Source organism: Sabethes cyaneus, chromosome 1, assembly GCF_943734655.1.
Source record: "Sabethes cyaneus chromosome 1, idSabCyanKW18_F2, whole genome shotgun sequence".
In the NCBI taxonomy this organism is placed as follows: Eukaryota; Metazoa; Arthropoda; class Insecta; order Diptera; family Culicidae; genus Sabethes; species Sabethes cyaneus.
Window position 1 is genome coordinate 113296142 of NC_071353.1, and position 14785 is coordinate 113310926.

Consider the following 14785-nt stretch of genomic DNA (forward strand, 5'->3'; position numbering starts at 1 on the left):
TTGCAGTTTCGACATCGTCTGAACCAGAAATGACGTCGTCCATATAAACGTCATTATTTACAACCTGAGCCGCTAAAGGAAATCTAACCTTTTCGTCTATAGCCAGCTGCTTGAGCGTACGAGTGGCAAGAAAGGGTGCAGGTCTTGTGCCGTATGTTACTGTGGTTAGCTCGTACGTCGCGATTTCACCTAATTCTAACCGCCATAATATGCTTTGGAGTGGGGTATCAGTCGAATGCATTTTTATCTGCCGGAACATTTTCTCGACGTCGGCAACTATCATCACCTGATGGGTTCTGCTGCGTAGAACGATGGTACGGAGATCTTGTTGCACGACGGGCCCGGTCAGTAAACCATCGTTGAGAGAGATTCCACTAGCTGTTTTACAGGAGGCATCAAAAACCACCCTCACCTTCGTTGTTGTGCTTGCTTCCTTTATAACCGGGTGATGCGGTAAATAGCATCGCTTTACTTCGTCTAATTCGCTGTAGTCAACTCTTCGCATGTGTCCTAGCTGCGCGTATTCCGCCATAAAATTGTGGTACTGTTTCCGCAAGTCGTCCTGCCTTGCCAGTCTTCTTTCAATCCCGTGTAAACGCCTCATCGCGATTTCTCTTGATTCTCCTAGCTTCGAAAATTTTGCCTCATTCTTCGGGAGGGTTACGGTGTACCGACCATCCGTGCCTCTTTCAACCGTGCGCCCAAACTGCTCCTCGCAGTGCGCTTCCTGTGGAGAATAATTATTAACGGCTCCCACATCCTCGCAGGACCAAAACCGTTCCAAAAGCATTTCCAAATTTTCCGATACCGCCACGTTACAAACCGTTTTTGTTACTGATGATGTTTCCGCCACTTCACCTGTTACTAGCCATCCGAACACCGTTTCCGTTAGTTGAGGCAAACCTTCCCCAAGAGCAATTTCCCTTCCAGTACGGAAAAGGCTAAAAAAGGCTTGAATTCCTATGACGAGATCCACTTCCGACGACTTGAAGAATGCTGGATCTGCTAATTCTACATCTTCTGGTATATTCCATCTAGTTGTATGGATTGACGACGTTGGCAAATCTACTGTAACCTTAGGCAGCACCAAGAAACTCAATGGTTTGCAGAAAGATGAAGTACGAGATTTTATTACCGCTCGTATACGCTGCCTCGCCTTCGCCGCTGACTGGCCAATACCTAGAACCGACACGTCTACCTTCTCTCGTTGTACCTTTAAGCGTTGACTTAATTTCTCCGTCATAAAATTACATTCGGACCCAGAGTCCAATAATGCCCGCGCAGGATACCGGCAGCCAATGTCATCCTCGATTAGTATGACTGCGGTGGCAAGCAGTACGTTTGATACTCGGCCATATGCCATATTAGAACATACCGTGTTCCTTGATGATGGTCCTGCTATGGATTGATCCACAACTTGACCCTCCTTATTATCTGCCACTTCACTAGACTCGTTGTCCCGACCGCTGACCCTTTCTGGATCACCCTTGAAGCATAGCATTGTATGGTGTCGAGCCCTACACTTTCGACATTTGAATTTCGATAAACAATCTCTTGCTTGATGACCTCGTTTTAAACAATTTCTACAAAGTGAGTGACAACGGAGTAGTGATTCTCTATTAGAAACCGTCATTCGTAGAAACGTTTTACATAAATGCAGCATATGATTCTCAGAGCAAGCGGGACATTTTCCTACAACCGACTGTACCGCACTATGGGTGGCTCGGACCCATGGTTTAGGTTTGTTTGTTTGAGACGAATCCTTACGAACCTGTTCTGAAACCTTTGGCGGCAACGACTCTAAAATCCTTATTCGACGTTGGATAAAATCTATTAATTCCTTCAAGGTATCTCGTTCATTGTTTGATGAGAATTCTTCCCAGCCACGACGTGTGCTTGGGTCTAAGCGAGAACCCAGAAGATGGATTAACAACAGATCTTTATAATCTGCCGGCTGAATCACTTGATCCAAAGTCTGAATGCTTCTTTCGAAACCCTCGAGAAGTCCTTGAAGATCAGCGACCGATTCCTTTCCTAGCACCGGTAAATTAAAGAGCGATTGGACCTGCTTCCTTTTTAGTAGCTTACTATTGTTATAACGCTTAGTTAAAGTATCCCAAGCAATTTGATAGTTAGTTCTAGTTATTTTGAGCGGATCTATTAGTGCCTTAGCCTCGCCTCCCAGACAACCTTTCAAGTAGTGAAATTTTTCTACTTCCGGCAACTCGGTTTTCCAGTGGATAAGCGAACAAAATAAATCTCTAAAACTCAACCACTCGTCTATGTTGCCATCGAATTGCTGTAGCTTAATTTGAGGCAAGCGAACGTGGTCCAAACCATTCTGCATAGTGGTATCACCTAACCGACTTGCTTCGACGAGGGTCGTATCATGAAACTCCTTCGCCTTGTCAAGCAGAAATGACTTGATGTCGTAATACCGGTTTTCGAAATCGGTAGGTTCCTTCGAAAACGCTTCATTCTCTGCAAAGTCTTCGTGAGCTTCAATCTCGTAGATAGAATCACTAATTTTCTCCCAAAGATCGTCTAATCGCTCAAGCCGCACAGTAATTTGACTAGCCGTGGTGCCCTCCGGATAGTCCTCAACAAATCGTGAAATATTATTAAGCGACGTTTGCTGTCCCTTAAGCTTGGTGCATAATGACTTCAACGAAGGTCCCTTCTTGCTGGATCCGGATACGGCTGGAGACATGGTGTTGTCGAGGGGTGATGAGTTGTTCAGTTAAACCTGACGAAACTCCGAATGCAGCAACAACCACTCAGGACAGGTAGATTTAATAATCCAGAAGCGAAAAGATGGTGATGTAGTATCCAACGGCCCACTTCGGCCGGACATATACTATGCTCTTTACCTTTGAAACTTTTAACTGCACTGAATAACAAAAGTATTCAATCGAAAATTCAGCACTGCACTACACCAATCGTCTTTATGTATGCTCAGCGTACACCAGTTTAGCAGAATCGGGAAGTAATAATGGATGTAGTATCGAAAAGCGACCTGCCACGGCAGGACATATACCGTCTTGCCTCACCTGGACAAAAAACAACTGCACCAACGAATTCCTTCCAACAAAATGCTCGCTAACCGATATATTGCGACAAGCAATGACACCAGAATACAGTTTCCTTGTCCCGAGAGACTCAAATCACAGGGATACCAGCACAAGAAAGAAGTGGTCCAGTATTCACCGAGAAGGAGTGTATTTTATTGTGTAGAACCCGTGAAACCCCAGCTACGGCTGGACATATATTAATTGTGTAAATTTACCTGCCAAAAAATATGGCGATGCTCTGTGCAGTCCGTGAAAGCCTGAGCGATGTACGTCGCAACTATTGTCGACTCAGATTGTCGACTCAGATTACCAGCCGAATTGCCGACCCAAAATCCGACCAGAATTGCCGACACCGATTGCCGACGGGAAAAAAATGCCTGACGGGATTGCCGGCCAAGTTGCCGACCCAAATTGCCGACCGATGGACCTTGCAGATTAGATGCGATTGTAATCCAAACGCCGATCGAAAGACGTCGATCGACTGCCACGATGGACCAGCTAGCAACGGTAGAGCTAGCAAATTCTCATTCCAGGTTGAGTCACAGTAAGAATAATGATCGAAATCCACGTGTTAGCATAATGTAGACCGACGCTTCGGCTGCACATATACCGGTTCTACTAACCTTACAAAAAGTTAGAATAATCGCTAAGATTATTCTATCAGAAGAGCGTTGATTCCGATGTGCAGATTCAGTCCGATCCGTCGTTTCCGTATAACCGACCGCGTGTTCCGTGCCAGGAGTGATGACAATGGTGTTTGCCTTAACAATGGTGGCCGTTCCCAAAGGCCGCAATAGATTCCTTTGTGCTATTGTAGGTTATTATTTCCGAGGACAATGAGACAACGCCGCGTCCCTTCCAGCAGCAATGGCGTCACGGGTCCTCGAAAACCGAAATCCACCGGATAATATCCGGCTCGAAGGACCAGCTGTTCGATAGCGCGTGAAACCCACTAGCACTTCCTTCCGATAAGCCCGGCTCTCGTGTGTCCAACGAGATGCTACCTTCCAAGTTTCCACGGGGCCTCAGATGACCTGTCCATGCGAGATGGCTATAGGCACGCCGGCCTATGCATGCAGATCGGTCGATTTAATAAAACATGCACTTAAACTCAGAACACAATTTATTGTTACACTAAACACGGACTGTTGAAAACTCGGTTTCAACGTAAATGATTTCCGAAATTATATTCGCCAACCGGGATAAATGAAAAGCAGGTTCTGGTTGCAGCAGAATATAATTTTCCTGTAGAACACACGAATTAATTTAATAGATATAATATTTTTGAGATCGCTTTTGAAACTGCTCCTATGATTACTGGTTAGCAGCCGAGCTTCTAAACTCTTAGATTCTAAATTTTATCAGGTTATATTTATTAGACTTACGTTTTGTCCGATTAATTAATTTGGCCGTTATCTGATGTCGATCGGCTCAGTGGTTGATATGAGCAAAGTAATTTTCTATGGCTTTCAATTATAGCGTCTGCAGCTTTAATCTAGTATGTAAGTGACATCTAAGTATAACTATTTAGGTTTAAGAAAATGACGCTTACCGATATCGGCTTATAAATCTTCTTATTATCGCATCTAGAGCTTTAACCGACTGCAGCTTACAAATATTTTGATTATAGCGCCTAACGTCTTCGGCTTATAAATCTCTTACTTGTAGTATCTATAGCTTTAACTGACTGCAGCTTACAAATCTTCTGATTGTAGCGTCTAGTTTTAACCGACTAGGAAATTTTGATTAAGAAATTTAAGTAGTATAATTCACGGTGAAACTTGCACTAATTATAGTTTATAATTTAGCTTTAGCAATTTACTTATTTAGGAAATTGGAATTGCAATGAGATGCAGCGTCCTATCTGATCTTCTTTCTATTGTTTTATTTTCTTCTCGAATGACAATCGAGTTCTGATACCCTCGCACTGTATAGCATTTGCACAGGTCCAGCGACCAAGATAATAATGAGAGGTGCCGTCAGGCCGCTATGGCCAATACTCCTCCCCGAGTACGCCAGCTGTTTGCTGGCTTACTATTCGTCGCACCGGACATCCAGTACTGCTAGCTTCGTCGCTGGGCGTTCATAAATCCCATTCGCTGTCCGTACAGTCGCAGATCTTACCTGTCCATCTGTGCTTACTCTGGTACTAATGATTTTCCCCTTGGGCCAACAATTGCGGGGCATTTTGTTGTCCGCAATCACCACTACATCTCCTATTGAAAGCGGTTTTGTTCGACTAAACCATTTTGTTCGTCGAGTGATTTCTGGAAGGTAGTCTGACACCCACCGCTTCCAGTACTGATTTGCTAGGATTTGCGAAGTACACCAGTTCATTTTAAGGGTCGCACCACTGTCGTCTAGGGTAGTAAGTGGTTTCGATCCGTTGGACGAACCTAGCAAAAAATCGTTCGGTGTTAGAGCTGGGGCCGAATCTTCGTCAATCGGCACGTGAGTTAACGGGCGTGAATTAACTATATTCTCCACCTGTACCAGTAGATTGTGGAGCACCTCGTCAGATGGCCTCTTAGATCGACAAACTACCATCAGATTACTTTTAACGGTCCGGATTAGCCGTTCCCAGCTGCCGCCCATGTGGGGTGAAAGAGGTGGGTTGAATACCCATTCGATTCCGGAATCGGCAAACTCCTTCATAAGTTCGTGCTGATTGATGGTTTCCGAAATCCGCCGTAATTCTCGATTCGCCCCCACAAAATTGGTACCGCGGTCACTGTAGATTTTCTGCGGAGCGCCGCGACGTGCAATAAAATTTTGAATGGCTATGATGCACGAGCTTGTACTAAGTGAGTATACGACCTCGATATGAATCGCTCGTACAGTTAAACAGGTGGCTAGCATGCCCCACCGCTTCTCCACTCTTCTTCCAACAGCAACTTCGATGGGCCCAAAATAATCCACGCCCACGTGTGTAAAGGGTCGTGAAAACGCAGCCAAGCGTGCCGGCGGGAGATCAGCCATGTACGGTGGCCTTGGTATTGTACTATAGTTCTTACATCTTTGACAGGACCTTCGTACCTGGTTATAACATGCTCGTAACTGTGGTATGCGAAATTTTTGCCTAATCTCATTTATTACCGTTTCGTGGTTTTGGTGGTGATACTTTTGGTGATAATGGTTTACAATAAGGCTAGTGATGTGGTGTTTTTTATGAAGAAGGATCGGCTGCTTTGCGTCTTCGGTGGCATAGTGGCATGCCGCAATGCGAGTGCGCATACGCATAATTCCTCGTTCGTCTAGCCAAGGCGTTAATTGGTAGAGTGAACTGCTTTTGGGAATGACTTTGGCAGAGGTTCCGGCATCACGATTTGAACCTTGAAGAGCTGCAATTTCGTTAGGGTACATTTCCCGTTGCGCAAGCCGGATCAGCGATTGTTCAGCATTTAACAATTCGTCGGTTGTAAGCGTACCTGTGGTGGCGCACTTCCCAGCTCGCCTACGACGACAGTTGTCCGCAAATCGGTGAACCTGTGCTACGACTCTAATAAGTCTTTTCCAGCTTGAGAAATCAATAAACGAAAGAACTGATATCGGATGAGTGTGGCATGCAAGGAAGCAAGATCGTAGCTCATTCTCGGTCGCCTCGTTACAACATGACGACTTAGGCCAATTTTCTTCCAATAACTGAAGAAATTCGGCTCCCTTGAACCATCTGTGGTCGGATGACAAATCTGGTAAACTAGTCCATTTGGTAGCGTCGTCCGCAGGGTTAAGTTTTCCAGGAACCCATCGCCATTCACACCTTTCCGAGATCTCCAGAATCTCACTGACACGATGACCAACATATTGGTTGTATCGACGATGGTCTGAGTTGATCCAAGAGAGGACATTTTTAGAATCTGTCCAGTAAAACTTTTTGAAGCCTCGAATACATAGCGATTCTGCTACCGTGAGAGATAGACGCGCACCAAGGCGTGCAGCTTCCAGTTCCATTCTTGGAATTGATACAAATTTTAGTGGAGCAACTCTTGTTTTGGCGGCTACAATAGAACAGTTGAAGATGTCATCTTTAAGAAAACGGAGATAGCAAACAGCAGCCATTGCATTTTCACTGGCGTCCACCATCGTATGCAACTGTATTTCGTCTGCATCGTCCATTGAGTATAACTTGTTATAGCACCGAGGTATTCGTAATTGTTCAACGAGCGGCAGAACCTTTAGCCAAGTTAGCCATTTGTGGAATGAGTCTTCGTTGATGGGCTCGTCCCATTGAACGCCAGAACGCCAGATTTGCTGTAGGAGAATCTTCAAGTACGAGAGAACGTGAGAAATCAATCCAAGTGGGTCAAAAATCGACATGAGCACGCGCAGTACCTCCCGCTTCGTGGGACGACGTTGCCCGGCTAACAGAGCCGTATCGTAGCGGTGCCATCCGATTTTATATGTAAACACATCGTCACGCGTGTTCCACCACATTCCCAAAACTTTTTCCGTCGCTAGCTCGGAGGATAAATCAAGGCATTTTTCATCGGCCTCCGATCCTTTTAGCGACGCCAGCACTTTGCTTGAGTTGCTTATCCAATTTCTAATCTCGAATCCACCTTCCGCATGGACATGCTTAACGTCTTTGGCTAACTGAATAGCTTGCTCTTCTGTATCAACACTTACGAGCATGTCATCGACGTAGTGAGATTTCGTAATGGCTTCGTATGCTGCTGGGTAGTCGTATGCAAATCGTTCAGCGTTGGTGTTCTTCACAAACTGTGCTGTGGTGGGGGAGCAGCAAGCCCCAAATGTCATAACCCGCATAACGTACACTACTGTATCTTCATGACTATCTTGCCAGTAGAAACACTGGCTCGGTTGGTCCTCCAGCCGAATCATTATCTGGTGAAACATCTCACGGATGTCTCCTGTGAGCCCGACACTACGTCTTCGAAAGTTGAGTAAGATTTCAAACAGAGAGCCCAGCAGATCCGGTCCTGTTATTAAGGCGGAGTTCAATGACGTGCCGTGAGCGCTAGCCGCAGCATCCCAAACTATCCGAACCTTGCCAGGTTTGTTCGGGTTCGTCACGGGAAAAACCGGCAAATACCAACGTCGCGGCACTCGCTGCATAATTTCTTCTTCGGTGAGCTTACGAATATAGCCTTTCGCCTCGTAATCGATTATCTTATCCTGGAGCGTTTTTGCTAGGTCAGAGTCTTTCTCGAGTCGTTTCTTAAGACATACGAATCGCCGCAGTGCCATTGATCGGCTGTCAGGGAGACGGGTATCGTCGTATCTCCAGAGCAAACCGCACTCGTATCGATCCTCTTTTAAACGGGTAAGCGATTCAAGTAGAAGCATCGCGCGTTTATCTTCGGTCGACAGGGATAGCTTTTCCGACTTCGTCACTCCAAGACTATCCAGAGCGAAGTAATCCTTCATTGCCTGATGTAGATTCTCGTCGAACCCATCACTGCATTGACAGACATGAAAGGTGTAATGGTGTAGGCTAGCGTCGTTTGCTGTGCTCCATCCCCCACATACGGTCCATCCTAAACGCGTCTTTATAGCGATTGGTTGACCCATTCTACCTTCTCGACACTTAAGCATTAGAATGAGTTGAGCATGTTTCATGCCGATTAAAATACGAGGGCGAGCATTGCTGTATGATTCAATCGGCAAATTCCGCAAATGCGGATACAGCTGTGACAGTTCAGATATGTCTAGCGTCTGCTGTGGCAATAACAGCTCCTCAACAGTTCTAACTTCGTCTAGTTGAAATTGTTTACTTTCCTTGTCGATTCCGGCAATTTGGAGGTTGCAAACGCGTGAGTTAGCTTCATGTCTTTCAGTTCCTCCGGTCCATCGAAGGCACAACGGTCGTGTTGAACCTTCAAGACACAACTCATTTGCGAGATCCTGATCGAGCAACGTAAGCGCGGATCCCTCATCCAGGAATGCAAATGTGCGAATCGCCTTTTTTGTTCCATAAAGTGTTACAGGAAGGTAACGGAATAGTGCAGAGCTTCCTGTTGCTTGATGAGTGTTGCAGTCGGAACGGCTAGTACCGGGTAGTGGAGATTGTGTGCGTTCAGGAATCCCTGCTATTTTTTGTCTGGAATCATTGTGTAGCAGTGCGTGGTGCCTGTAAGTGCATCCATTTTTGCCACATGGTTTTGCTTTACAAACTCCTCTATGAATTCGCAGGCATGTTCGGCAATATCCAAATTCTCTTATGACTGCCCATTTCGATTCCCTAGAGAGCTCTAAAAAGCGTTGACACTTGTCAGCAGACTTGCAGCTTCCTTTACAAACTGGACAGGCTTCTCTGAATGACGTTGCTGCCACCGTTGATGGTTCTTCCGTATCGCTTTCGTAGTTTTCTTGAGGATGAAATGCTTCAGAATGCGCGCCAAGGTATGCGTTTCCTTTCCTTGATCCACGAGCTTCATTATGAGTGGATTGCATTCCTCGTACCGTAGGTGGGAAAACGACGACACTAGCTGCCTCCGCCAAGGTGTAGATCCACTGTCCAAAGGATGCAAGGTTGACATTTTTTAGTGTGAGACGATGCTGAGCCCAGGTTAGTTTCAGCGACGATGGTAGCTTTCCGACGAGCTGGTGGAGCATGGTAACGTTATAGATGTATTCCTGCATTCCACATGCATCTACGGTTGCACAAAAGTTTTGAACACTCACAGCAAAGTTTATTAGCGTTTCCAACCTGTCTTCTCGGATCGGCGGCAGTGAGCTTATTTTATCGATCAACGACTGTATGATTACCTCGGGTTGTCCAAATAACATTTTCAAGGTAGTTAGTATCCCTGAAACATTTCCGGAATGCATCAATCGACTCTTTACAGCGTCGTAGGCCTTGCCCTTCAAACTCTTTTGCAGCCGAACTATGTTCTCATCGTCTGTAAATCCGCACATTGTGGTGGTGCGATTGTACATCGACATAAAAACTGGCCACTCCTCAGGATTCCCAGAAAATATAGGCAGGTCTTTGGAAACTGCCTGTCGGGCAGCAATTTGAGAACGTGACAGCTGGAACTGATCGTACTCGTCCACTGACGATGATTTTACTGAGAAAGTGTTATGGTCGTTGGTCGGGTTCTCGTGCGTGCTACGCAACACACCAGGCTCTCTCGGGTGGAGCTGTGTTGACTGTGGTAGAGCGTGTGGAACGAATCGTCCAGGCTCCTGGTGAGAAGAAATTCGATTTCGCGGTTGCGACCTTACTTCTGCATGCCAATTCGATAACTGCTGTTGCTGCTCGCGTAGAAGCCTACCTTGTTCCAACTGCTCTTCCCGCATTCGATTGATTGTACTTGCTTGCTTTTCCAATTCCTCCCGTTGCTGCTGAAATACGTCGTCGTGCTTCCGAGATCGTTCTGGAGCGGCGGCTTCAGCTGTATCTATGGCTATAGGAGCAGTGCCTCGGACCCACTCTTCTACTCGGCTACCGCATACATTTGAACTTCGACTCGATGCTTTATCGTTCGCCAGGTTCTCAAGGATTTTGTATTTATTGTCTAAGTACAACTTATACTCTTGCGCTGCCTTTTCCTCTTGCTGTAACTGAAATGCTCGTTCTTCCTGTAGCCTCATGAGCTGGAGCTTTGCACGATCCTTTGCAGACTTTCGCGATGAGGATATAGAGATCTCTGAGAGAGCTTTCTCTACATCGATCACTTGCAGACTTACAGCCGGCAATGAAGGCCTTTGATTCTGCTGACAGTACGCTGGGGCTGGATCTGTCCGTCGCTCTTGGATTGGGGGAGCCTTCAACGACTGGGTTGGCTTTGATGACGTTTCGTTTATACAAACTCCTGGTTTGCTTACACCTCTCAGTTGATACTGCGGTGCCATTTGTGCAGGCACTGTATCCAGCGGAACTGGCTGTTGGTTAGATGACGAAACTGTCAACTGATTTGTTGACAGCAGAACCGGAGGAATAACTGGATTTCCACGGTTACTGGTAACGATCTTCCCGATGCTTAGGTTGCGCAGTGATCTTCGATCATCGATTACGCTTTCATGTACTGGTGCTCCATCAGAAGCTGCCTTAGTTCGCTGAACCCATTTTGCCGTAACGCAGCTTGTGCAGCTCCAGCTCTGATTGGCTATTTCTTCTGATACACCTACACAAGCAAAGTGATGCCAGCCGTCACACGCGTCGCACTGGACCATCTCTTCAGTGTCCGGCCCGCGACACGTCTTACAAGCATGTCCCTCACGTGATTCATCCGATGACACTGCCTTAGCGTTATCAACAACATTTTGTATCGCACAACTCTGAATCTCATTATCACCACCAAAACATTCAACCACACCACATTGTATCGCGTTATTACTTTTCGCTTTTGATTTATTACCACGTACCGGCATTTTGACGTAAACTGACCGCTTCGTACGCAAAAAACGAAAATTATATGCTGTTGAAAACTCGGTTTCAACGTAAATGATTTCCGAAATTATATTCGCCAACCGGGATAAATGAAAAGCAGGTTCTGGTTGCAGCAGAATATAATTTTCCTGTAGAACACACGAATTAATTTAATAGATATAATATTTTTGAGATCGCTTTTGAAACTGCTCCTATGATTACTGGTTAGCAGCCGAGCTTCTAAACTCTTAGATTCTAAATTTTATCAGGTTATATTTATTAGACTTACGTTTTGTCCGATTAATTAATTTGGCCGTTATCTGATGTCGATCGGCTCAGTGGTTGATATGAGCAAAGTAATTTTCTATGGCTTTCAATTATAGCGTCTGCAGCTTTAATCTAGTATGTAAGTGACATCTAAGTATAACTATTTAGGTTTAAGAAAATGACGCTTACCGATATCGGCTTATAAATCTTCTTATTATCGCATCTAGAGCTTTAACCGACTGCAGCTTACAAATATTTTGATTATAGCGCCTAACGTCTTCGGCTTATAAATCTCTTACTTGTAGTATCTATAGCTTTAACTGACTGCAGCTTACAAATCTTCTGATTGTAGCGTCTAGTTTTAACCGACTAGGAAATTTTGATTGAGAAATTTAAGTAGTATAATTCACGGTGAAACTTGCACTAATTATAGTTTATAATTTAGCTTTAGCAATTTACTTATTTAGGAAATTGGAATTGCAATGAGATGCAGCGTCCTATCTGATCTTCTTTCTATTGTTTTATTTTCTTCTCGAATGACAATCGAGTTCTGATACCCTCGCACTGTATAGCATTTGCACAGGTCCAGCGACCAAGATAATAATGAGAGGTGCCGTCAGGCCGCTATGGCCAATACGGACACTTTTATTCTTAAGTAGTACATATATTTTACTCTTAACTCTAACAATTAATTGATCAAGGGCCTCGCCCTGTGAACCGGCTTCGATCGTGATCGGTTTTTGACTGTTCAGTTCTTTCGCATGAGTTATGATATAAGCCGATGACTCTCTTCATCTGAGTAATTAATGATTGCCGCTCATCGAACTCCGACAGCATCCAAGCCGCCTGTGTTATACTCGAGGCTGCGTACGTAACTCGTTGACGTGATCGTAGACATCATTATTTTCATGTTTTTGCCTTCCCACGCCAATGCTTCCCTAGCACAGATGACAGAAATATATACGAAATGAGCTATGGGTTAAGCTGACCTTTGATTGTATTTAATTTACGCTCTATAGAATCCGCTCGAAAATTGTTGAGCTTCAGCGGTTGTTGCTTGCTCGGAATAAGGCATCGAAGACATTCAAATTCACCAAGCAAGACGCCAACAAACCGAAGAAGCGACTCGTCCGCCAGCGAACGATATGGTTTTTGCTACTATCAATACCCAGTAAAATCAATGGATCCTCGCTGCAAGCCGTTAGAAGTAAATCGCCGCTAGCCACAATTGTGACGTTCCAAGGTTGGACACATTCGTGAAAAAGGTTTTGAAATTAGCTGTCGAAAAGCTGGTCCAAACAAAAAGAACAGGCGATTCCGATTCGTTCAAGGTTGATAAAACGGACGAAAACAATTTATCTTTGCTAACTGCTGCAAAGGCGGCTCCGATTAAAGCTGTACTAGTAAATATGCGATGGTGCCCCCGAACAAAAATCTACTAAGCCAATGAAAACCGTAGCAAAGGCACCGAAAGCCCCAGAGTCAAAGGAAGTCGTTCCAGCGGAGAAAGTGCCCGAATAAAACTGCTGCCTAGATGTAAATTTCGTTGATTTGCATTACTAATATCTGGTAGAAAACAATCAGTTCTTTTAAGAACTACTGAATAAAAGTATACGAAGCAGTAAAATTGATTTTTCTCACATTTTAAAGTGATGTTGGCAGTTTAGTATGAGCGTTCGAAGTACGAGCCCGTCAGAAATTACTGACTGTTTAAACTGTATTAAGACAAACCTTCCGAAGAATATTTCTGTCTTCTTTTTCCTATCGCGCTTTGCGGCCTTTCCACTGATTTTCGGTGGCATGAAGACGATGCCGATGCTTCATATTAGGTTGCTCTGCAGAAACTGGTAGCTCTTCATTAAGAAAGCACCGGACACCGGTTTTGTTCAAACAATGTACGGTTTCGTTGTACGTTGTACCGCCTTTCTTTCGTGTCTATGATTCTCTGCCCTACGTTGATCCGCCTTTGTTACAACTTGGTGCCGTTTGCTCTGGTATATAATCAGAAGTAAGCCGGCGAACGGCATCATTTTCGCATTGACATCGGTACGGTACAGAGCAGAGAGTTGCGATTATATCTCCCTCACTGGACTCGGCAAACTGGTAAAACGCAGCGCAACGGCAGCAGCAGCCGATCATTGTTTGGTGTAGAGTGCGCCGAACGCGTTGGTACCGGAGCATCGATCTATTATCTGCTATATTAGAATATTTGGTTGCGGGAGCGGAAGAGCTTGAATCAATGGAAAATGCTCTGTCCGGTAACCATTGCATTGTCACCATTGCCCTGGGAGGTGTTGTTTCAAACATTCAAGCCATTCTGCTGGGCGGATTTTCAACCACATAAATTACCACAACCCGTCCTTTTTAGGACGAACAAATTTGTTTATGAAGAGATGAAAATTTTCTGTACACTAAATTTCTTTAATTAAATTTCCAAATGTCGCTGATTCTTTAAATCATGAAGAATTTCTTCTGATTTGATCTATAAAACGTTAAATATGTGGTGACTCAGTATGCGGTCTTCTAACTCATGACGTTGCTTTAATTTTATTTTTGCTAAAAATTTTTGCCTTCCCACGCCAATGCTTCCCTAACACGGATGACAGAAATATATAGGAGAAGAGCTATGGATTAAATTCCCTTTGAATCAAAGGGATCAAAGTTTGATTGTATTTAATTTACGCTCTATAGAATCCGCTCGAAAATCGTTGAGCTTCAGCTGTTGCTACTTCCCCGGAATAAGGCAACGAAGACATCCAAATTCACTAAGCGAGACGCCAATAAACCGAAGAGTCAACGGATCCTCGTTGCAAGCCGTCTAGAAGTATATCGCCGCCAGCTACAATTGTGACGTTTCAAGGTTGGACACATTCGTGAAAAAGGCTTTGATGTTAGTTTTCAACAAGAGAAAGCTGGTCCAAACAAAGAACTGGCGCTTCCGGTTCGTTCGTCTACCAAACTTGCTAGCGAGAAGCAAGATTACTAAGTCAATGAAGACCATAGCAAAGGCAAAGGCTATTTTAGCTTAAATCGTTTCGGTTTCTTCGGCGCACTTATTGCTTGGAAGATAACGAAAAAGTGCGCCGAATGCAAAATAGCACTTTTATGAGCG

The 14785-nt window shown here is 44.7% G+C and overlaps 1 protein-coding gene across 1 annotated transcript; it reads right to left on the reverse strand.

Annotated features, from left to right (window-relative positions):
* Positions 1-5220: 5220 nt before the first annotated feature.
* Positions 5221-11408, reverse strand: LOC128746123 (uncharacterized). The gene is made up of 2 exons (XM_053843171.1): positions 5362-11408; positions 5221-5287 (listed from the first exon to the last, which is right to left on the reverse strand). The coding sequence occupies exons 1-2, from the start codon at positions 11406-11408 to the stop codon at positions 5221-5223; spliced, it is 6114 nt and encodes a 2037-aa protein (XP_053699146.1).
* Between the last annotated feature and the right edge of the window lie 3377 nt (positions 11409-14785).